The 22,673-nt window shown below is 54.4% G+C and overlaps 1 protein-coding gene across 1 annotated transcript in view; it reads right to left on the bottom strand.

Annotated features, from left to right (window-relative positions):
• The window catches only part of SLC16A2 (solute carrier family 16 member 2), a 37,172-nt gene extending 18,525 nt beyond the window's left edge, over positions 1-18,647 (bottom strand). The window contains exon 1 of the mRNA XM_056491445.1: positions 18,308-18,647. Within this exon, the coding sequence (XP_056347420.1) occupies positions 18,308-18,647 (340 nt within the window). The remainder of the gene's footprint in view (positions 1-18,307) is intronic.
• Between the last annotated feature and the right edge of the window lie 4,026 nt (positions 18,648-22,673).

Raw genomic sequence — 22,673 nt, 5'->3', positions numbered from 1 at the left:
CTGGGAGCAGCTCAGCACTCTCACCCTGTCCCCAGCAGTGAGTGTGACCCCTTCTGCTTCTCCAGCCCCAAAATGTGTCATCTCCTCTGAACCCCACTGTTTTTGTGTAACTGGCAGGTTTGTACTGGTAACCAGTTCCTGTAGCCACAGACAGCTGGGAGGACTGGGCCAGCTGGGATCAGCCAGGGCCAGCCACCCTTTCCCAGGCTGTGATCCAGGTGAGCACTGCCACTTTTGGGGACTCACCTGAAAGTCCTAAAGGGCTGGATGTGACTCTGGGAGCAGTCCCTGCCCTGCCCTGCCCCATGTGAGTGGCTGCCATGGCTTTTCCCACCTGGAGCAGCCTGGTGTGTTGGGTGGATGTGACAGAAATGTGGATTCTGTCCCCAGCTGGGGCAGTGCCCCTGATCTCCTGGCACACATTATCTGCTCATGGGCCATCTCTAAACCAGCTGGGCAATCATCTTTATCTTTCCCACAGCCCATCCTCCCTCCAGGAGATATCTCCTGTTCATGGCCAGTGAGTCCCAGGGCATGACTGATAAAATTCCATCATCCCATGGGAGATGCTCCAGCCAGGGGAGGAGCCAAGCCTTTCCTACCCAGATAAAAACTGACATTTTGGACACCAAGGCACCTTCTTTCCACTGGATTCCAGAGGAAAGCCAGACCTTTCCACATCATCCCTGGAGCTTCAGAGGAAACTGCACCTTCTCCAGGAGCACTGCTCCAGCTGAACCACATCTGCCCCTGCAGGAGGATGCAGCCACCATTGAATGGGACTGTGCCAACACCCTGACTGACTGACGGGTGTCAGCTTGGATTCTGACTCTGGCAGGGCTGGGATTGTTCTGTGTAATACTGCATTTCTATTTTAATTTTCCTAGTAAAGAGCTCTTATTCCTAATTCCCATCTCTTTGCCTGAGAGCCCCTTAATTTCAAAATTTTAATAATTTGGAGTGAGGGGGTTTACATTCTCCATTTCAAAGAGAAGCTCCTGCCTATACTGGCAGACACCTCCAAACCAGGGCACCTGGCCAGCCCTGTGACCCACCAGGACCTGTGGCTCCCAGCTCAGAGCAGGGCTGGCTCACAAGCTGCAAACCAACAGAGCCCTTCATGCCAAGGGCAGGGCTTCATGCCCCAGCCAGGCACAAACCCATGTGCATCCCTACAGGACCCACCACTGCTCTCCACCTGCATGGTGGCACCATACCTGACCCACAGCATCCCAAAAATCCCCAGGGTTGCTTCAGGGTGAGAGCACCTGGAGCATCCCAACCCTTGATGCCTTGGGGAGAAGATGGGATGGATCCTGGCCACCAGGTTGGGCTCCAGCCCCCAAACAAAGCTGGTGGCTGCTCCATCCTTGTGAAATCACTGGGCACTCTCTGCCTCCTCTGCCCCCCTCCTGGGCTCTGCTTGAGAACCCTCCTCCCTCTGTGGTGAGACAGGGGTGAGAAAGGACACTTTTTTCCAAGCTGGAAGAGACAGAAAATTTTCCCTCTTTGCCAAATTTCTCCCAAGCCATCTTCTGTTTCCCATTAAGAGAAGAAGAAACCCAGCCCCACGCTCCTCCCAGCACAACTCCCAGGGGCACTTGTCAACATCCCAGTGAAAAAAAAGGAGAATTAAAGCCATGCAACCTGGCTGGCCACGACCCAGGGACCTGCAGAGCGAGGAGCAGCGGCTGGAAAACAAGAAAACAAGAAAACAAGAAAACAACCCCCCTGCTCTGCTCTGACATCTCCCCCACACAAACCTTCCAACTCCAGAGCTGGCAGGAGCCAGCCTGATCCCAGCTGAATTCCTTCCACTTACCAGCAAATAAATAGCAGTTAAATGAAAGAGAAAAAACACCCTTTTTTAATTTTTTTTTTTTTTTTTTTTTTTTTTTTTTTTTTTTTTTCAAAGGGGGAAACAAAGAAGTCAGGGAAAATAAATGGAGGTGAAATGTTGGGCTGGTCACAGGCTCACCAAGATCTTTTTTCCTTCCCAGTTGGGTACTTGACAGCCTTTCCTTTCAGCTAATTAAGGGATACTCAGGAAGAAAAATACTTCCAGCCCTTTGCCAGCCCTGAGCATTAAGGGGAGAGACCCAGCAGGCTGGACACCAAACCCAGGAGCCCTGGCACTGGTTTTTAGACAAATAATTGCCACTGCAGGACATCTGTGGCCTTCTCCCAGTCCTGGCAGATTTCTGCACTGCCTTTCCTCCAAACTCTCTGGTGCTGGGCATGTCCAGTCTTGGAATCATAGAATTATGGAGTTGTTTAGGTTGGAAAAGCCTTCTGAAACTGTTGAGTCCCACTGTTACCCCAGCACTAAGCCCTGTCCCCAGGTGCCTCATCAACACATCCTTTCAGTCCTTGCAGGGTGTTTCATACAAATCTGTACCTGCCCCTAGACAAGGGACAGTCCTGACCTCCAGCACCTTCCCTGCTGCAAAATTTCCAAGCATCACTTTGCAGCTGTCCCCCACTGGCCAGAGAACAGTTAATTACCTTGATTTTTGCAATTTTTGAGGGAGGTGAAGGCAGTGAGGCACCTTCTGTCCCCTGTGAGGAACAGCCCCAGCACTGCATGTTCTCCCTGCTCTCCTCCATCTCCCACCAGCCCAAACCTTCCCCATTGTGATGGGATGGGGATGGAGACAACAAGGAATTGTGTCAGGGGAGGTTTGAAGTTGGATTTCAGGAAAGTTCTTCCCCCAGAGGGAATGGGCACAGCCCCAAGGCTGCCAGAGCTCCAGGAGAGTTTGGACAGGGTGGGAATTTTGGGGGGTCTGTGCAGGTCTAGGATTTGGCTGGATGGTCCTTGGGGGTCCTTTCTAACTCAGACTATTCCATGATTCTGTTATCCTATGAGATGGGCATGAGGATGAGGATGGGGATGGTGTGGGAAGAGCCAAACCTCCCAAACACCCATCAGCCAAAGCTGGGGCACCCCCAGGATGAGTGAGGCTGGAAGAAATAAATCACCCCTGTGTTTGTCCCAGAGCCACCCCCACTCACAGCCCCAGAGCCCTCCAAACTCCAGAGGAAAAAAAAAATAATGCTGTGGCAACCTCAGCCTCAGCCCCACTGGAGCAAAACCTGAAATGGAGAGGGCTGGGATTCCCCCTCTGTGGCACCCACCCCAACATCACCAAAATATTCCAGTTATGTTACTTATCTGCTCCCAAATTTCCCTGAAGACAAAATCTGCTCAATACCCAACGATGCACAGGGCTGGGAATATGAAAGGGAAAATCCTGGTGGCTGCTCCAGGTGTTCTCTGAAGGGAGGCTCTCCCCAGGTGGTTTTTAAGTTGTTTTGCCCCCAGGGTTCACTCACAAGGGAGGTAACACCTCCCTCCACGGCCTTTTCCACCTCAGCTCTCCCCAAGTTGTCCCAGGCTCAGCCCCAACCCTCCCATGGCATGAGGAGCACGAGGTGATGACACTGAGAATATCTCTAAAAATCAAAATAAATGAAGGAAAGCCATTTTTATCAGCCCTGGGGCAGGCACAGAATCCCCCAGTGTCAGTGGGACAGAACAGCTCCATGGTGGGACATCTGGGCTCCTCTCCTGGTGGCCCAGCAGGAAATTATTTCTTGTCCCAACACTGGAGAGTTCCCCCAGCTCTGCAGCACAGACAGCAGAGCCTTTGGATGCTGCTGCTGGAGCACCAGGAAAAAGATCCCCAGATGACACAACACTTGATCATCATCAAACCAGACACCCAGAGGGCAAGAGAAGGGTAAAGCATCCATGTGATTTTAATCTCTTGGAGCTTCCTTACATTAAAGACCACATTTGAAAACAACTGAGTATCTCAGAAAAAAAATAGACCAGGCTGTCATTAAGCAAATCTGACCACTAAAGGAAAGTGAAAAGGAGCAGTATTTTATCTAATTTTTTTTTTTTTTTTTTTTTTTTTAAGCCCAGCAAGAAGCAGGTCACACCCCTTTGCCAACGGGCTGTCACTTTTGGCTGACCTGCTCTCATTTGAAAGTTTTTCAGACGCTGGGTGGCTTCAGGGAAGGGCCAGCCCTGCCCTTGGTGCTGCAGGCAGGAGGGGAAGAGCCCCAGCCCAGCAGGATGAGCCCCCTGCTCCCCATCCCGACCCCAGGAACCCAGCCCCGAGCCCCTGGGATGGGGATCCGTGATCCACATCCAGAAATCGGTGGGGAAATGTGTGGATCTGTGCACACATCTACATATAAATTAAAATCCAAACCCCCAAGGGCTGGAGCCAGAGGCACACAATGTTTAACGAGGCTGAGGGGATCTGGGGACAGCCCCGACCACTCTGAGTGCTAGGAAAGGGCTCTGGAGGCAGGTGAAACATTAATGTGCTTTCCTGAGGAAATTCCTTTGCCTTTTTTGCTGCATCCAGGGCTTTGAAATGGGAATAAACAACAGGGCAGGTTAATGAAGGCTTCTGTCAGGTGCTGGGTGAGGTCTGGTGCTGCTAGTCAGGGTTAAAAGCTTTACATCCCATCTCTGTGGGCAGGGAGCCTCCTCTTCCTCCCCATGGAAATGTGGCTTTTTTTGGGTCCCTACAAAATTACCTGTCCCTACAAAATTACTCTGTACCTACAAAATTACCCTTGTCCCTACAAAATTACCCCTGTCCCTACAGAATTACCCCATCCCTACAAAATTACTTCTGTCCCTACAAAATTGCCCTGTCCCTACAAAATTGCCCTGTCCCTACAAAATTACTTCTGTCCCTACAAAACTGCCCTGTCCCTACAAAACTACCCTATCCCTACAAAATTACTCTGTTCCTACAAAATTATCCCATCCCTTCAAAATGACCCTATCCCTACAAAATTGCTCTATCCCTACAGAATTACCCCTATCCCTACAAAATTACCCAATCCCTACAAAATTGCCCTATTCCTACAAAATTACCCTCTCCCTACAAAATTACCCTGTCCCTACAAAATTAACCTATTCCTATAAAATTACCTTATCCCTACAAAATTACTCTGTTCCTACAAAATTACCCTATCCCTACAAAACTACCCTGTCCTTACAAAATTACCCCTGTCCCTACAAAACTGCCCTATTCCTACAAACTACCATCTCTACAAAACTACCCTGTCCTTACAAAATTATCCCTGTCCCTACAAAACTATTCTGTCCCTACAAAATTACTCCTGTCCCTACAAAATTACCCCATCCCTACAAACTCACCCCTGTCCTACAGGTGCCAGGGCTGGGATGGCTGTAGGAACACACCCCACAGCCCCAGCCTTGTTCCCAGCTGCCTGAGCTCCCACCTCGCCCATCCCTGCTCAGAGGAAAAGCAGGTGATGGGAGGATGCCAGGCTCCCAAACCCCAAACTGCTCCAGCTGAACTCGTGACAAAATTGTCATTTTCCACTGGCCAAGGGTTGACTGTGAGTGGGACAGCAAACAGAGCTGAGCTGTGCTCCCCACAGACAACCTGGAGATGAAAATTTCCCCTAAAAACTCCCCTGCTGCAGCAGTGGTGGGTTTGGGGAGCACAGGGCTCGGGGTGCAGCGTGCCCAGGAGCGGGGCAGGCAGAGCAGGGAGGGGATGGGGAGATGCAGGAGCTGAGCCCTGGCAGTGCCCCTGGGATCACAGGCAGCCTGCAGAGCCAGGGAGAGGCTCGTTTTTGTCTCCTGTGCTAATGAGGCTGATACCAGCAGCTTCTGGTTGAACCAGTCTGACCATCGGGCCGAGCCAGAACTGATTCATTCATAAGAAAATGGGAAAGGAGAGCGACTCAGTCACCCTGGCTAACGGGAACCCGGCCAACAACCTGCTGCTCCTCAGCAGCCCCACATCCTGCTGCTCATCATCTCCCTCTGCATGCCTCAGACACCCTGTAGGGCCCCCCTGGAGTCTTCCCCCCTAAAATAAGAAATCCTTCCTTAGGGTGACTCATGCTAGAGAAATGTCCCCCCCCACTGCAGGCCCCTGTGTTGTATTTTAGTTTTTATTGGTCTTTATCTCTTCTAGGCAATTGGTCACTTTCTACCTAAAACCTAAAAGTAATTGGATAGTTTTCAGCTTATAACTCTATTGGTCACTTTTCAAGCCACCTCAACCCTATAAAACCCCTTTGATATTCCATGTATTCAGATTTGCTGTCTGACCCCTTTGTAGAAATAAAGTTGCTGACAAAATCTTTGTGCAGCTCTGCCAGATCTCACTGGCTGAGAGAGAGCTGCAAGTAAATGAAATCAGAAAAGAGCTGATGGCCTGAGCCTAGGCCTTGCTTGCATTGGAGCACTCTGCAGCTGATTTCTGCCTTGGGGCAGCCAGGAATTCTGTTCTATTCAGATCCCCCCAAACTCAGGGAAGCTTTAACCTGGTGATAAAACAGAAAGGACCAGGGGCTGGAATCACCCAGCAATTCCTGGCACTTTGCAGCAGCCAAATCCTGATTTGGCAGCAGAGGAAACATTAAATCTCCCTGAGACGTCCTTTCCACGCTGCTCTGCCTCACATCATCTTCCCCACAGCTTTTAGGGTTGTTTTTTAATCTCTGTCCTTCTCCATCCGGCAATAAAAATCTAAACAAGCTCCTTTGTGGAGTAGAAAAGCTCTGCCTGCTGTAAAAAACTGTTTTCTGTGGGTTTTATTTCTGCGTCATTTTTTGTTTATGAGGCCAGTGGAACACAAACTGTGGCTGGGAACCCTGGGGTTGGAAGGATGCTGTCCCAAGGGGAGGAAACCAGCTCTGAAAATCCAGACTGGGGCTAATCTTGTCTCCAGATGGAGATGAGGGTGGGCCAGCAGGGGTTAACAGCCAGGCACAGGGGTCAGAGCAGGACCTGCAGTGCCTCCTCTCCAGGCTCTTCACGCTTTGCTTGATGAACTGAAGCAGGGCAGAGTTCAACAGCTTTTAAGAAAAAATCTGCCTTCACTTCTTAGCTTTGGGCAGCACATTGGATTTTATGTGAATCTCCCTTAGTAAAGGTCCTCTCCTAAAATGCAGATCCCAAGGGGGTTTCAGCTCCCCCAGTTCAAAGCCTGTGACTCCATCCCTCACCCCCACACCAAGTTTTAATCACCTGACCCTGCAGACATCAGGACAAGCAAGGCAAAACTTTAAATCTGGGTGAGAAACCCACCCTGAGTCTTGAAAATCTCCATTTTTGAGGCAGAAAAGCACCAGCCAGGCCAGTTTGGGTGGGGAAATGCCCCAAATCCTGACACTGGGAGCGCTCAGCCTCCCTGGCGGTTCCACAGGGAGAGTGGAAAACTGGGACCACGTGAGTCAGAGACAAGCAGAGCTCTGGATATCACTGCCAATGTCTCTCACCTCTCCCACACCACCCCAGCAGGCTGGGAAAGAGTTGCCAAATATAAAATTTTCATTTTCCCATCTGGGTTCCAGGGCAGCGATCGAGCGTTTCGCACGTGACGTTTGGAGTGGAAAAACCTGGCGCAAAGGGCTTTGGGATTCATTCCCAGCTGTCCCTCCCAAGGGCATCCAGACCCCCAAAATTAGCCTCATGCCTTCGTGCAGCCGTGAGTGTGCACCCCACACCTGCTGAGCAGGACAGGAAAAACCTGCAAGGGATGAAATCTCATTCCCAAGGTGCAAGGGAAAAGCTGTCCACGAAGTTGTTGACAACATCCCTGTCAGTCCTCACCCCTTCCCCTCCCAGGCTGGGTTCTCACCGACTCTGAGAAGCTTCCCTGGCATCAGGACAGTCAGCACAGCTTTTATTTAATGCTGAATTTTCCCCTGGGTAGGGGAATGGGGGGGGGGAACAGACAGGAGGAGTCTCACAAATACCTCCAGCAGTGCTGAGGCACCAATGAGTTTATATTGAAAAAAACAAAAAGGTAGGAACCCAACACCACCAATATTCCCTCCTTGGCAGCTGCCTATCCTGATACCACTGCAATTATTATGCTCTGCAATTAACTGGTAAAGCTGCAATTGCCTTGTCTGATGCAGCTGGGCACAGCAGCAGAGCAGGAGCTGGCCTCCAATTCATCACCCTGGGCGTTTTAAAGAAAGGATTCTCCTGCTTTGTGGACAGACAGGACCTTGCAGCAGCTTCCCCCCTCCCAGCCTGGGCAGCAGCATCTCCCCTGTGCCCGTGCCCTGCCCCACTGCCACCCCAGGGTGGGAGCACAAGGAACAAAAGGGGCAGCTCTGAGTCCTCTCTGGCTGGGAAGGCAGAAGCAGATGGTGGAGGGACCAAACCCAAACCCCCAAAACCCTTCCCACATCCCTGCTCCAGCATCCTGGGGAGCAACAGGAGGCCAGGGCAGCCAGGAGAGCCTGCCAGGGGCCAGGGCACTGTGAGAGCAGCCCCTCAGTGTGGGATCCAGCTGTGCCAGACTGGGCACTGGATTCAGAGGAGGTGACCCCACTTTTCCAACCAAATCCACCCCCAGCCACAAAAAACCCGATTTGCTGTTTCCACCTCTAAAGGAGCTCTGATGGGCTGTGCCATCCTCCCAGCAGCACCAACCCTGCTTTAAAACCTGCTGCCCCCTAAAAACCTGAGCCTTGCTTTTTCCTGTTCGACCTCAACACCTCTCCTGACCCCGGGAGCCGCCACCAGAACCTGGGGAAAGAAAACTCCAAAGTGCTGCGCCCTGGCCAGCGAAGGGCAAAGCTTGGTGGCCCCGCAGCCCCAGGGGAGGGGCACCGTGCCCGAGCCCCCCGGGCAGGGAGCAGCCACAAGAAAGGCCGGGGCGATTTGCATCGTTAGCATTCTTTCCCTTTTAATAACCCAAGGTGTTACCAGCAACACTGTTCCTGATTTTTATCTCCGCTGCGCCTTTTAAGAGCTCCAATTTGTTTTTCTTGGAGATCTCGTTTTGTTTTATTAAAGCTGACACCGAAGAGGGAAAAGCAGAGAAGTTCTGGGCCCAGAATGAAAATATCCCTTTTAAAAACCCCGTATTATTTTCTTGGAAACGCTTCTCCGTTGACTTTAATTAAGCTCTCCCCGGGCTGGCGAGCTTGGCGTGCTTGGCTCTCAGGCAGGTTTAATCCCAGACAAGCTCCCCACACCCCCAGTTGTCCCCACTCCCACAAATCTTAAGAAACAAACTGGATTTGGCTAAAACACACGGATTAACAGCTGGCCCACCATCAAGAACATCCTGACGTCGCCTTTTCGTCACCTCTCACGGCTGCGACCGCGGTGCCAGCAGATCCAAAAAGCAGCTTTACTGCCTCATTTCTTTGTTCTCCTTTATTTTATGGCATTTTTATTGCCATTGCAAGGCTGGGGGGTTGTGCCTGCCCGTGCCCCAGAGCTATCAGGGCAGGCAGGGTGGTCACAGCCCCGCTCTGGTGACCACGGCGCTGCCGTAAAATCAATAATTACAACCCTGCCTTTGGTAGAAGGAAGCTCTTTAGGATGACTGCAAACACTCCAAAAGTTGGGAAATCCCAGGAGGGAGCTTGTCTGGGCATCATCTGGTGCATACCCATTATGTAATTACCACCAATCTTTAATCACAGATGATACTTTTCCACCGGCCTCGAATCAAACGAAGCACAGGAGGAGCTGCCACTAGATGTGATTCCCACCTGCAGGTTTATTCACTGAGCTTCCCCTGCTTTTGTGCAAAAAAACCCCTCTGTCTCCCTAGCAAACACCCACATCCCCCCAAGAGGGGAGGATTTTTCCTCCCTTTTACACTCAGGATCTGAGGGCAGACAGATTAAGGCCAAGACCTTGAAACAAAAGCTTTGTTTTGGTGCTCACATCTGATGTGAGATGACCAAGAAAAGGGTTTTTGGGGATGCCCCTGGGCAGGGGGTCCCCAGCTGGTGCCCAGGATGGGGTGGTGGGTGCTCAGGGCAGGTTTTTGGCTGCAGGCACTGTGGTAGGGCTGTTTCTGCTGCCGGAGAAGGGCCCCGGTGTTTGCCTGGGGCGAACCCCAACAAGTCAGCCCATGCACGAGTGCCTGAGCTGCTCCAGGAGAGGCAGCTGCTCTGCAGGGAATCGTGGAATTTAGGCTGGAAGGGACTGCAGGGATCCAGGTCCAGCCCACCTTCACTGGACCAGCTTGCTCAAAGCCCCATCCAACCCCTTGGTAAACCAGCATGAGCTGCTAAATCCGAACTCAGAGCCAAAAAATCCCAAAGATGCAGAGCAGCAGGGCTTGGTGAGCTCATCTCCTCCAGTGTGAGGTGTTGCAAGCCAGATTATCCCAGAACCATGCTGCTGGCAGCACTGACCCCAAAACCCCTTTCCCACCTGGCCCTGGGGTGCCCCAGGAGCTCCCCATGCAGCTGTGGGGTGCAGAGATCCTCTGCCTGCACCTGCAGGGTGTGGGGATGGAGGTTTGGGATATCCCCGAGCTGGAGCTGCCTTGGGGCATGCAGAGGGGGCTGGGGCTGATCCCATATGAGGCTGGGAGGCTGCTCAGAGCACGCTGGGCTGCTCCTTGCACAGCACAGCATGGCACAGCATGGCACAGCATGGCACAGCGGCCAAGGATGCCCAGGATGAGTTCCTTGCACAGAACAGCATGGCACAGCGTGGCAGAGTGTGGCACAGCATGGCACAGCTGCCAAGGATGCCCAGGGTGATTTCCTTGCACAGAACAGCATGGCACAGCATGGCACAGCATGGCACAGCTGCCAAGGATGCCCAGGATGAATTCCTTGCACAGAACAGCATGGCACAGCATGGCACAGCATGGCACAGCATGGCACAGCGTGGCAGAGTGTGGCAGAGTGTGGCACAGCATGGCACAGCTGCCAAGGATGCCCAGGGTGAGTTCCAGCAAACCAACTCGCCACGCTCACGGGGCTGTGACCCAGCAGGTTTCCCCCCCCGCGTTTTCATCCCGCTCCAGCTCTCCTAAGGATGCGCTGGGCACACGGGGCAAGCTCAGGTAATTTTTTTAGGGATCTACAACAATAAAGGCAAGGACAGGGGAGGGAAAACCCCGCAAAGCGCGGGTGGAACGCGGGGCTGTGTCCCCTGTCCCGGGCAGTGTCCCCTGTCCCGGGCGGTGTCCCCTGTCCCGGGCTGTGTCCCCTGTCCCGGGCGGTGTCCCCTACCCCGGGCGGTGTCCCCTATCCCGGGCTGTGTCCCCTACCCCGGGCGGTGTCCCCTGCCCCGGGCTGTGTCCCCTGTCCCGGGCTGTGTCCCCTGTCCCGGGCTGTGTCCCCTATCTCGGGCTGTGTCCCCTGCCCCGGGCTGTGTCCCCTATCCCGGGCTGTGTCCCCTATCCCGGGCGGTGTCCCCTGTCCCGGGCAGTGTCCCCTGTCCCTGGCAGTGTCCCCTGTCCCGGGCAGTGTCCCCTATCCCGGGCTGTGTCCCCTGTCCCGGGCTGTGTCCCCTACCCCGGGCGGTGTCCCCTGCCCCGGGCTGTGTCCCCTGTCCCGGACTGTGTCCCCTATCCCGGGCTGTGTCCCCTGCCCCGGGCGGTGTCCCCTGTCCCGGGCTGTGTCCCCTATCCTGGGCTGTGCCCCCTATCCCGGGCTGTGTCCCCTGCCCCGGGCTGTGTCCCCTGTCCCGGGCAGTGTCCCCTGCCCCGGGCTGTGTCCCCCATCCCGGGCTGTGTCCCCTGTCCCGGGCTGTGTCCCCTACCCCGGGCGGTGTCCCCTGTCCCGGCCGGAGCCCCGCGCTGGGCAGGGCGTGCGGGCAGCGCCGCCCCGGAGCTGGCCGGACCTGTTGTGCGAGGTGCCGGGGAGAGGCTGGGATGGCTCCTGCGAGCGTGTTGCAGCAATTCCCAGCGCACGTCATGCGCCTTTTGCAACCGCCCCGAGCGCCGCGGGGAGAAGCGAGCGCTGCGGTGCCCGGCGGGACGGGCGGGCACGGCCCCCGGCCATGCCCAGCTGGCACACACACCCCTCCACCAGACCTCTATCCGCAGGGCTGGGCGCCAAAGGGCAGCATCTCCTTCCCTGGAATAGGGAATCATCGGTCCTTCGAGGAAGAGGAAGGGAAAACCCAACAGATCCCCGCTGTGATGGGTGCAGCTGCATAGTTGCTTTCAGTAATTCCATCCCAGTATCCTCAGTATTCCCAGTATTCCCATCCCAGTAACTCCCAGAAGCTCCCAGTATCCCCATTTGCACACCTGCTGGACTGCTGTCCAGTTCTCTTGGTGATGCCATGGGAGGCAGAGGTTGCAGAGATCCAGGGAAAAGCAATCCCTCAGGGAAAACTGGGTGTGGGTGAGTGGTCTCTGACTCAGCTGGGGAATTCTGGCATCCTCCTCCATGCTCTGACCCTCTCACAAGAAACCCCTGAAGGGTGGTCATTCAAAAAAAAAGTGAGTGGGACAGTCTGAGGTATTTGGTGATGTGCCAGAAAATTCCATATGGCACCTGGACAGCAGCCAACAGTGGGCAGAACCCCAATATGATGGGACTTGGTGATCTTAGAGCCCTTTTCCAACCTGTTCCATGATTATGGAGCCTCATTTGTTCCCAGCAAGGGGGCACAGCTTTGGAAGAGCCCATGGCATCAGCCCAAATGTCCCCAATGTCCCCAAGAGGGGACACGTCGTCTCCCTGCTGCTGGCAGTGCCACTCTGGCTGAGGTCCCCAGCACCAGGAGTGACAGGGATAAAACAGCAAAATGCTGCTCTGGGTTTGTACAGAAATGGTGCCAAATCCTGGCAGGCACAGTGGCAGTGCCACCATCCCACCAAGGGTGTCACCTCCCTGTCACCATGGCAGGAATGGGGCTGGCTTGATGCCCCCCTGCACACCATGGGATACAGAAATCAGCCCTGGGAGGTGGAAACTCAGGTAGTTCCTCCTTCCCCAAACTGCCCTACAGGGAATTCAGCTCCACCCCCACCACCCCTGATGTCCCCATGACACCACCAGGATTTTTAGATTTTTACTGGTGGGATGGGTGATTGATGGTGCTGCCTCTGAAGGGGGATAATCCCTGTGAGCAGATGTGTCTGGAGACTCTGGATGAGGAGGGAGAGAGGCAGAGGAGCTGTCCCAGGGACACAGGCAGGTGACAACACCCACATGAGCTGTACACAGCCAGCCCCTCACAGCCAGTGAGGTCAGTGGCAGCTCCAGCCATGGGGCTTGGCCCAGCCTGATGGGTTAGGTCTGTTTAACCAGCATGGGTCAGGTCTATTTTAACCACATGGATTAGGTCTGTTTTAACCAGGATGGGTTAGATTTGTTTTAACCAGGATGGGTCAGGTCTGTTTTAACCAGCATGGATTAGGTTTATTTTAACTAGGATGGGTAAGGTTTGTTTTAACCAGGATGGGTTAGGTCTGTTTAACCAGGATGGGTTAGGTCTGTTTAACCAGGATGGGTCAGGTCTATTTTAACCAGGATGTGTTAGGTCTATTTTAACCAGATGGATTAGGTCTATTTTAACCAGATGGATTAGATCTATTTTAACCAGGATAGGTTAGGTCTGTTTTAACCAGGATGGATTAGGTCTGTTTAACCAGATGGCTTAAGTCTGTTTTAACCAGAACGGATTAGATCTATTTTAACCAGGATGGATTAGGTCTATTTTAGCCAGGATGGGTTAGGTCTGTTTAAGAGTTAGGTTTGTTTTAACCAGCATGAGTTAGGTCTGTTTGAAGGTGTTGGATGAGAACCACCCCAGCTGATGGGCAGTTTCAGCTGCTGAGGGGTTTTAAGGAAACTAAAGGGTGGCTTGTCACACTTGTGGATTTCTCCCCAACACAGGAAATGAAAGGGTTGCTCTGCCTTGCACTGCATCACATCCATTGTCCCCTGGTGCCACCACGTCCATCCCAGCCCTGTGATCTGCAGCACTAACCCCTTCACCCTCCAATCCCTCCTCCTCATCCTCCTGCTCCCAGCCCAGTCTCACTGATGGAGCTGCAACTCAGCACCTTCACAATTTAACCTACGCTCCAAACCCCACAAAGCAGAGGTGGTTTTGTTCATTTAATTACAACTAAAAGGACCAAAAACCTCTGAGCCAGCTGCACAATTCTATGTCCCACTTCTTCACAGGCCACAGGAGCTGCCACCACTCGAGGACAATGGCCACCAGGAAATACAACCTCACATCTTCTTGGCTGGCTGGTGGAGAACACTTAAAAGTAAATTAAGAAGCACTAAAATGGCAAATGTGCTGGCTGAGAGGGCCCCTGCAGTCTTGAAAAACAAGAACCTCCCTTAGAAACAGCACTCTGGCCTCCTAATAACCTTAATCACTCCCAAGAACCAGGTTTAACAACATGACTGGGCTTTGTTTGCTTTTCAGGCTGCTTTATCTGACATGGCACCTTGCAATCAGCTCAGGCAGAACCCCAGCTCCTCTAAAACTGCCCCCTGCTTCCCTGGAGTCACAACTCCCAAAGCAGCTGGGCTGGGGCAGAGCCTGGTGCTGGCACATTGGCATCCCAGCATGGGAAACCCCCAGGAAATCTGGGAAAGCTCTGTGCTGCACTTTGTACTCCCCAGCTAGCAGGGCAAGGTAATAAAAATGTCTTTTTTATCTCTTTTTGCTGGATTTACATCCCCATCTGGGCTATGTAAATAGTGCTCATGTCAGTGCATCCCTCTGAGGGGTTAGAGGAGGGTTGGGGGCCTGGATGGACATGGGAAAAGCCCCAGGAATTCTGAGGCCACAGCACCCTTGGCCAATAAAGCTGTGAAATGATGGCCCCTGGATCCCTGGAAGTGTCCAGGGCCAGGCTGGATGGGGATTGGAGCAGACTGGGATAGGGGAAGGGGTCCCCATGGCAGGGGGTGGGATGGGGTGGTTTTTAAGGTCCCTCCCAACCCAAAGCACTCTGTGCTTTACCCTCACTTTGGGATTTCTCTTCTCAGCTCCTAAAGCTCCAGCCACACTCACCCACCCACAGAATCTTCTTCAGCCCAGAGAGGAGCCCAGGGCTTCTCCACCCCCTCTTTCATATGACTGGTAGCACTGAAATCCTTAATTTCCCAAAAAAAGACAAACCCTTGCCGTTTCTTACCAAGCCTTCATTACAATGCTGGAGTAAAACAGCCTTTTCCACCTGTGCTCACCTGTCCTAAGGATGTGAAATCAGCACAAAGAAATTCCCCAGCAGGAAGGATGGGAATTCAGGAATAAAGGTGACACCAGCCCTGCCTTGGCCTCAGGATCTGCTCAGGCTCAGGTCCATGCACCATCCCAGCCTCCCTAAGCACAGGGAGCTCCAGCAGCCTCTGCTCCCTGTCTGCAGCTGGATTAAAGGGGGAAGCTGTTCCCCAAATTGTTGCTCACAGGTCTGAGGATGCTGCTGGACACAGGGATGCACTCAGAGGAGCTGCAGCCAAACCAGACCAGCTCCTCAGGCCATCTCTCTGAATGCTTTCAGCTGCATTTCCAGGCACCAAAACATTAAATATTAAGCAAAGAGAGTTAATCTATACCTGGGATATTGACACAAAGCGGAGGAGGGAAGAAGAAAAAGATAAACAGAGATTTTGTTTTAAAAACCAGACTCTGTTCCTCTGCAGGCTGTCCCACAGGGGCTTTACCTGGGGTATGGCACCAAGGATGTGTTTGGAGGAACAAGGTGCACCAAGAAATGTCACTCTCCTGGCTTTGCCCAGGTAGCTGGAGCATCCTCTGGGACCCTCAGGCTGAAGGCACAGCCCTGGTGAGGGACAAGGCACCTTGTGCTCCCCTTTCCCAAGGTTGGGGCAGCATCCAAGCTGAGCAGGCACCGATGTAAAAGTTACTGCCCAGGGATGTGCTGCCTCTCAAAAGGGCTTTTGGAGCTGAGGGGGCTGGGTTGGCTCCTTTTGGTTCAGTGTGGGACCCGTGGATCCCCCAGCAGCAGAACGAGCCTCGCACAACCAGAGGCAAACATCACCACTCATCTCCCAGCAAACACCCTCGAGCATCACTCAACACCTCTCCAGCTCTCCAGCTGAGCTACATTTTTTTTTTATTTTTTTTTTCCTGGCCGAGCACTCACACGTGTATTATTATTATTTTTTTACCCCGGACTCAGCATTCCTCCACTCTCCCTGAAAGAAAACAAAGGCGAGAGTGCAGAGTGCGGCTCGCCCGGGCGTCCCGCGGGGAAGGGGCACGCGGTGGTCGCAGCCCGCCCGCCCCTGCCCGCCGTGCTTGTTGACACAGGCAGCACAGTATATTTCTTTAAAGACAGGAGCCTATGCATTCGATGCATTGCTGCCACGGGGTTTTGTTTTCAGAGCCTGACCCCAGACCTGAACTCCACGGATCCTGCGTTTCTCAAGATCAAACGCAAGAAAACGTGACCAATGCAAACAAGAAATAAACCTTGATAATTATAGCCGGGGCGGCTATTGTTTAGTGCCGACTAGCACCCGCTTTAGCATAAACAGAACCCTATTTTTAAAGGGATGCCGGACCGGCTGACAGCATCGCTCCCCATTTTGCCTCCAAACCCCTTCTTTGATACAAACCCACCTCCCCGAGACCCGGAGGAGGTTTAGGAGCGGAGACAAAAGGCTGAGCCGCGCTCACAGCCATGCTGGATGGAGCCAGGAGCGGATCCTCATCCTCCCAACCTGCTCCGGAGGGGCTCCCTGGGGTCCGGCTGCAGCCTGCAGCTGGCTCAGCTGCTCAGACCGACGTCGGAGGACAAACAGACAGCACCGGTCTTTTCAGGAAGGGCCACATCACTTAGCGCTTGGAAAGGAGCTGCGATATTTTCCTGATTATGTTTGCACGCAAACGAGCGCCGCGGGGAAATTATGCAACGCTGAGCGGGGAGGGGTGGGAGCGAGGGAGGAAAGGCTGGAGGGGGGCCCTGGGTGCACCCCACTGCCCCCAGCCCCAGCCAGAGCAGCTGCAGCCCCCGAGGTGCCGCGCTCGGGCTCCGGCACCGCCGCCGCAACCTCGGAGCTTGTTAGCGGCCTCTTCATTAAGCACCCATTCCAAAATGAATATATTCGTCACCCAGGCAATTTAATTACCCAGCCTGGGCTCACCTCGCACACCCACACGCCTTGCTTTTTCGAGGCCTCTGTGCGGTCATAGCCTTAAATAAATAGGTGGCAGGAGCAAGAGGCAGATGCTGACTCCTACAACCTCTGTCTTGGGCACCGAGCCTTTAAACCACCAGAACTCGCAGCATTTAATTTCTTTTGTTACCGCTTCTACCTTCAGAGCCCTGCCTTAGGCTTTCTAGATACAATCACAGGCAGCAGGAAACAGAGAGCTACACTATGAGCTTCCTGGGCATCACACAGCACACACACGCACTCCCAGCCCATCAATCACCCTAATTACAACTGGCCACACGTCCGCAGCTCGCTGTGGCACTCCGTTAGCGGCCGTAATTACATGGTCGCGGCGTTTCCCCGGTAAGAGTATCACGGAGTTAATTTGGGATTGGAGATGCGGTGGATCCCGTAATGAATTTCATCCTGGCGCGCTCCCCGCCGGCCGTGCGCCAGCTGAGGGAGGGAGCGCGGGCAGCGCTGCTCCCCAAAACAAGGCTCTGAGGTCCTGGCACTCATCTGTCCCCAGCACACTGCTGGCTCCAGAGTCAGGACAGCACCACCAGCAGGTTCCCTCAGCGCCAAGTGCTCCTCTCCACCCGGCAGATGACAGCAAGGTGGGCCACAGGTGTCCATCCCAGGGATGGAAGTGATCTTCCAGGACCTGGGACAAGGCTGGGCCTCCCAACAGCCGTGTCCAGCCGGGACCGCCACGCCAGCAGGCTGGTGTCCCTCTGCCAAGCCCACTCCAACAGCGGGGTCTTGGCAGCGAGAAACATCCCTTTTCTCCAGGTTAACCCTACCCAGGCTGCATCCTGGCCGGGCCCGTCGCTCCTACCAACACCCGCAGCAGCTGCGATCCGTGGATCTCGCTTTTCAGGGACGCGGAGCGCGGGTGAAGCCGCGCTGCCCTCGCAGTGACCGCGCAGGCGGCGCTGCCAGCCCTGCCCCGTGCCGGCTGTGCCACTGCACGGACACGGCTCGCACGGAGCGTGAGAGATGCTCTCCTGCAGCCACCCCCGGCCGGCCAGGCAGCCGGACAGAAAGCTCGAAAAACCCATAAAACAGAAAAATAATAGAGAAAACTAGAGGGGGTGGCTCACACCCAGCAGCTGATTCACCAGCGCTGCTCTGCTTTACCCCAAGACACACCGGCAGGACAAGCTACGGGCGTGTTTTTCAGCCGAATTACTTTTAATTGAGTACATCGGAGCTTAGAAACACATGATGCTGACGGAGATAAATATAGCCACGGCTACGAGGATAGAGGGGGCAGGGAGCAATCGAGGTTCAACACAGCCGCGAAGGAGCTTCCAGCTCCGGGAGGCAGCGCCGGCCGCGCCGCCGCACCTTTCCCCGCTCCGCTCGGGCATCCCCCGCACGCCCAGCCCCGGGGAAGGGACCGCCGAGCCCGTACCTGTTTTAAACTCTAGCGCCGGGTCCTTCTCCCCCTCGCCCAGGTCGCTCTGCAGCATCATGTAGAGGATCCCGAAGGAGTTGTGGATGCCGAAGATGGAGCCGTTGCACCAGGCGGCGGCGAAGACCACCACCCATCCGAAGCCGCCCTCGGGGGGCTGGAAGGGCGCGGCGGCCCCGCTGTGTCCCCGCTCGGCCGCGGCCCCGGCCCCGGCCCCGGCCCCGGCCCCGGGCTCGCTCTCGCCCGCCGCCGCCGCCGGCACCTTCTCGTCGCGTTGCGCCATCGCGGCCGCGCTCCGGCCGCCGCCCGCCGCCCGACTGCCCCGCAGCCGGTCCCACATGCCCGCCGCCCCCCCCGGCCGGCCCCCCCGCCCGCCCCCTCCTGCCGCAGCCTCACTCCCCGCCTCCCCTCCGCCGCCTCCATCCTCCTCCTCCTCCTCCATCGCGCCGCTCGGCCCCCTCGTCCCTACCTGCGGCGGGGGCCGCCCGTCCCCCCGCGCCCCCCTCCCGTCCCCCCGCCGCGCTCAAAGGCGGCCCCGGGCCCGGCCGCGGCCCCGCATCGCCCGCCGAGCCTCCGCGCCGCCCCCGCCGCCGCATCCTGCGGAGGGCCCGGCCCGGGGCGGGTCCCCGCCAGCGCCGCCCCCGCGGGGCCAAGCGGGGAGCGGGGGGCGGCAGGGAGCGATGGAGGAGCGGCCGCCGCCCCCCCGGCCCCGCACGGCCCCCCAGAGCTGCGGGATGCGCGGCCCGGGGGGCTCTCGGTGGCCCGGGGGGCTCTCGGTGGCCCCGCCGCTCCCCTCCGCAGCGAAGCCCCCGGAGCCCCCCGAGCAGGTGGCAAAGAGCCGGCAAAGAGGGGACGCGTTTCATTCCACGCCGCCCATCCCAGTGGGTTTTTTTTCTTTTGTTGTTGTTGTTTTTTTGGCGTGCCCGGCCCCGAAAAGTTTGGGGAGCGTTTGGGTGACACCGAGCTGGCGGCTTCCCCCAGCATCACCCCGACATCGGGGCTGTCCCCAGGGTCACCCCGCGCTGCCTTCTCCGCTTCTCCTCCACCCAAACACAGTGATTTCGGGAGCTGTTCCCTCGCCTCTGCCTTTCCTCTTCTTTCAATAAATAATTACAAACCCACCAATATATTAAAGCCTGTCTTTTCACACGCTGAAGGTATTTACACTTTCATATATGCCAAGTCTGAGTTATTATTCTTTCTTTCCCCTAATGGCTGTGTCAGTGTCAGATTCCTATCAGAGTAAAATAATACATCCCAACCTCCCGCTGCTCTTTCTTTACCTCCAGGGATATTAATTACAGGGCAGGGCCGCACCATCTCCCTGCCTCTCCCGCAGCCGGAGAGCAGCACCCGGCCACGGGCTGCGGCTTGGGGAGACTTTTGTCTACGTGCTGCGGCTGGCCGGGCTTGGAGAGCCGATTTGGGACCCGGCTGCAGCCAGGAAAACCTTTCACTCGGCCTTCCCGCCGGCAAATCCCTGCCAGCTCCATCGCCATCCGCTTCCTCCCGGGCAGGGGATGAGGAGCGGCGGCTCTGAGCAGCCTCGGTGAGACCCGAGCGGGAGGGATGCGCGATGGGCAACGCGCTCCGCTCCCCTCGCCTTCCCTCCTGGGCGATGGAGGAGCCAAATCCCCCCGGCCCGAGGGGTGCCCGGCGGGAACGCCGCGCCCGGCTCAGCCTCGCTGCTGGAGGAACTGCATTTTTATTTCCCTTCCTCTCTGGTGGAGTCTCCTCCCCGGATCCCCATCTCCACAGCGCGGCCGGGGGAGGCTCGGGATCTTTGGAAGCATCTTCCACTGCCCTCTGCCGACGCAACGAGCAGCTAGATTTTAATATCCACATCACCAGAAAGCGGGCTGAGGTTCCTGGCCTGCTGGTTTTATTCCCTTAAGCCCCTGCAAGCTGAGAGAGAAGGGGTTCGGGGTACCCCAAGTGGTGCACAGGGAAGCTGCCCCCCAAAATGTTCATTCTCCACAGCAGCAAAGCAAGGCTGGATTAAAAACAGCAGTGAGAGAGATGGGAGAGCTCTTTGTCATAGAAAACACCATATTATAGAGACTTCTTCCCCCTGGAGCTGCAGAAGGCTCTCTCAGAGTGGGAAACAGGAGGTTGGTGTTCCTTGGACCTCGAGCCAGACACAAAATCAGGGAGCAGCATCTCTGCTGGATGTTGGCTGCATGGTGCCTGGACAGAGCATTTTTTGGCTCAGGCATCACTGGGCTGGTCTGGACCAGTGAGGCTGGGGAGTAAAATCACAGAAAGGGCTGGAAAAGTGGGGGTTAAAAGTCTGGGCTGGGTGAGATGATGGAGGTTTCATGGAGGAGGGAGATGCAGTCTGGGAAGCTCTGGGAAACCCAGGCAGGAGCAGCTGTGCCTGCTGTGAGAGCACAGAGCATCCTACCCAGAGGCTCTGCAGCTTCATAAGCACAAGATGAAAGAAACACCGAGGAAAACCAGATAAAGCTGCTCTTCCCTGGTGGAGCACAGTGCTAAAACACCCTTCTGTGTCTGCCACATGATTTTCCTCAAAGCCCTGAGCCTGCCAGCTCGGGGAGGGATGCAGAGGATGGCAGCAGCACCTCCAGGCTCTCCAGATCCACATCTGGCATCCCTGGAGAGCTGACAGGGAGCCCCTCATGTCCCAGCTGATGAGCCCCCAGCCACCAGGCAAAGTGTGGCTGTCAGCAGTGTGTGCTTGGCTCCCAACTGTGGTGCCACCACCTCTGACAAAGGCACTGGCTCCTGCTCAATGTGTGTGCCTGGTTTTGCAGAAGAGGAGGAGGAGGAATGGGAATATCTGTGCAAACATCTCTGTTTCAGGAGGATGTGGCCTCAGAGAATACAAATTCCCAGTGGAATTGCAGTTTTTAGTGACATGGGGATGATGCCTTAAGTTTTAGCTTTCATATTTTCCAGATTCTGTACTCGATTAATACATAACTCTGAACTTCATATAAAGTGTCAGCAAGTTCTCCTCACAGCTTAGTTAGACAAAACAATCCTTTTCCAGCCCCAGAGCCAAGGACACCACGGCAGCTCAGGCCCAAAAAGTGCAAACAGCAGCAAATTGAGGAGAGAATCTGAGAGGATGGGACTGCAGGACTCAGAGCTGGAATTGGACAGTGAACCCCAGTATGGAAATGGAGCAAAACTTATAAAAGTGTGAAAATTTGTGACTGGGATCCATCTTGGGTGTAGCCTCAGCCAAGGTGAATCCTTTGAAGGTTTTTTAATAAATCCCTGCTTTATTCCTTTAACCCTGTCCAGCCTCTGTTCCAGGGAGACTCCCAATGCACCAGGGACATGTAGGGTTGTCCTGAGGACAAAACCTCACTGGCTGCAGGGCCAAAAGCTCTGGGAAAACATCTCTAGTGGTGAGCAGCTCCTGGCAGAGACATTGAGACATCCACATGCTGGGCACAGCCCCTTCCTGTCATTAGCAATGCTCCTTTCTTTAATTGGAGTTGTAAAGACAGCTGCTACATCTGGCAGGGACACTGTCCCAGAGAAAAAAAGGATGTGGCAGAACTCACTCCCTGGCAGGGATGCTGGAATGCAGCATGTGGAGCCCAAGGCTTGTCCCAGGGAGAAGGCAGAGGCAGGACCAGCACACTGCAACATCCTTCCTCTGCCTCATCTTCCCAATGCTCAGGAACAAAAATATCACAGGTGGCATTTTCCACCTTTTTTAGCATGATTGAAGTCGATTCTACTTAGCTTGGCTGAAAAATGAGCTTTAAAGTGCTGCTGTGAGCAGTGGGTTCTCAGGGCACCACGTGCCACCAAATCCCACATTTGGCTTCATTTTGGCATGGAAATCACAGCAGGGTCCATTCCAGGGGCTCCAGGCTGGCTGGGGAATGTGGTGCTGCTCAGATGGTGAATTTTCATGCACTTGAGCAAAACCACTCTTTCTGGCCCAAACTGAGGAACAGGGTGGATCTATGCTGGGTTAAAGGAATCTGTGTTGTATTAAAACTATGTTGTATTAAAATTATGTTGTATTAAATTAAATATGATCTGTGGATCTATGTTGTATTGAAGGAATCTATATTGTCTTAAAGGAATCTATGTTGTATTAAAACTATGTTGCATTAAATTAAATATGATCTATGGATCTATGTTCTACTAAAGGAATCTATGCTGTATTAAAACTATGTTTTGTTATATTAAATATGATCTGTGGATCTATGTTGTATTAAAACTGTGTTTTGTTATATTAAATATGATCTATGGATCTGTGTTCTGTTAAAGGAATCTATGTTGAATTAAAATTATGTTGTATTAAATTAAATATGATCCATGGATCTATGTTGTATTGAAGGAATCTATATTGTCTTAAAGGAATCTATGTTGTATTAAA

This window comes from Oenanthe melanoleuca, chromosome 4A (genome assembly GCF_029582105.1).
Source record: "Oenanthe melanoleuca isolate GR-GAL-2019-014 chromosome 4A, OMel1.0, whole genome shotgun sequence".
Taxonomy (NCBI): domain Eukaryota; kingdom Metazoa; phylum Chordata; class Aves; order Passeriformes; family Muscicapidae; genus Oenanthe; species Oenanthe melanoleuca.
This window is presented reverse-complemented; position numbering and strand designations above follow the sequence as displayed.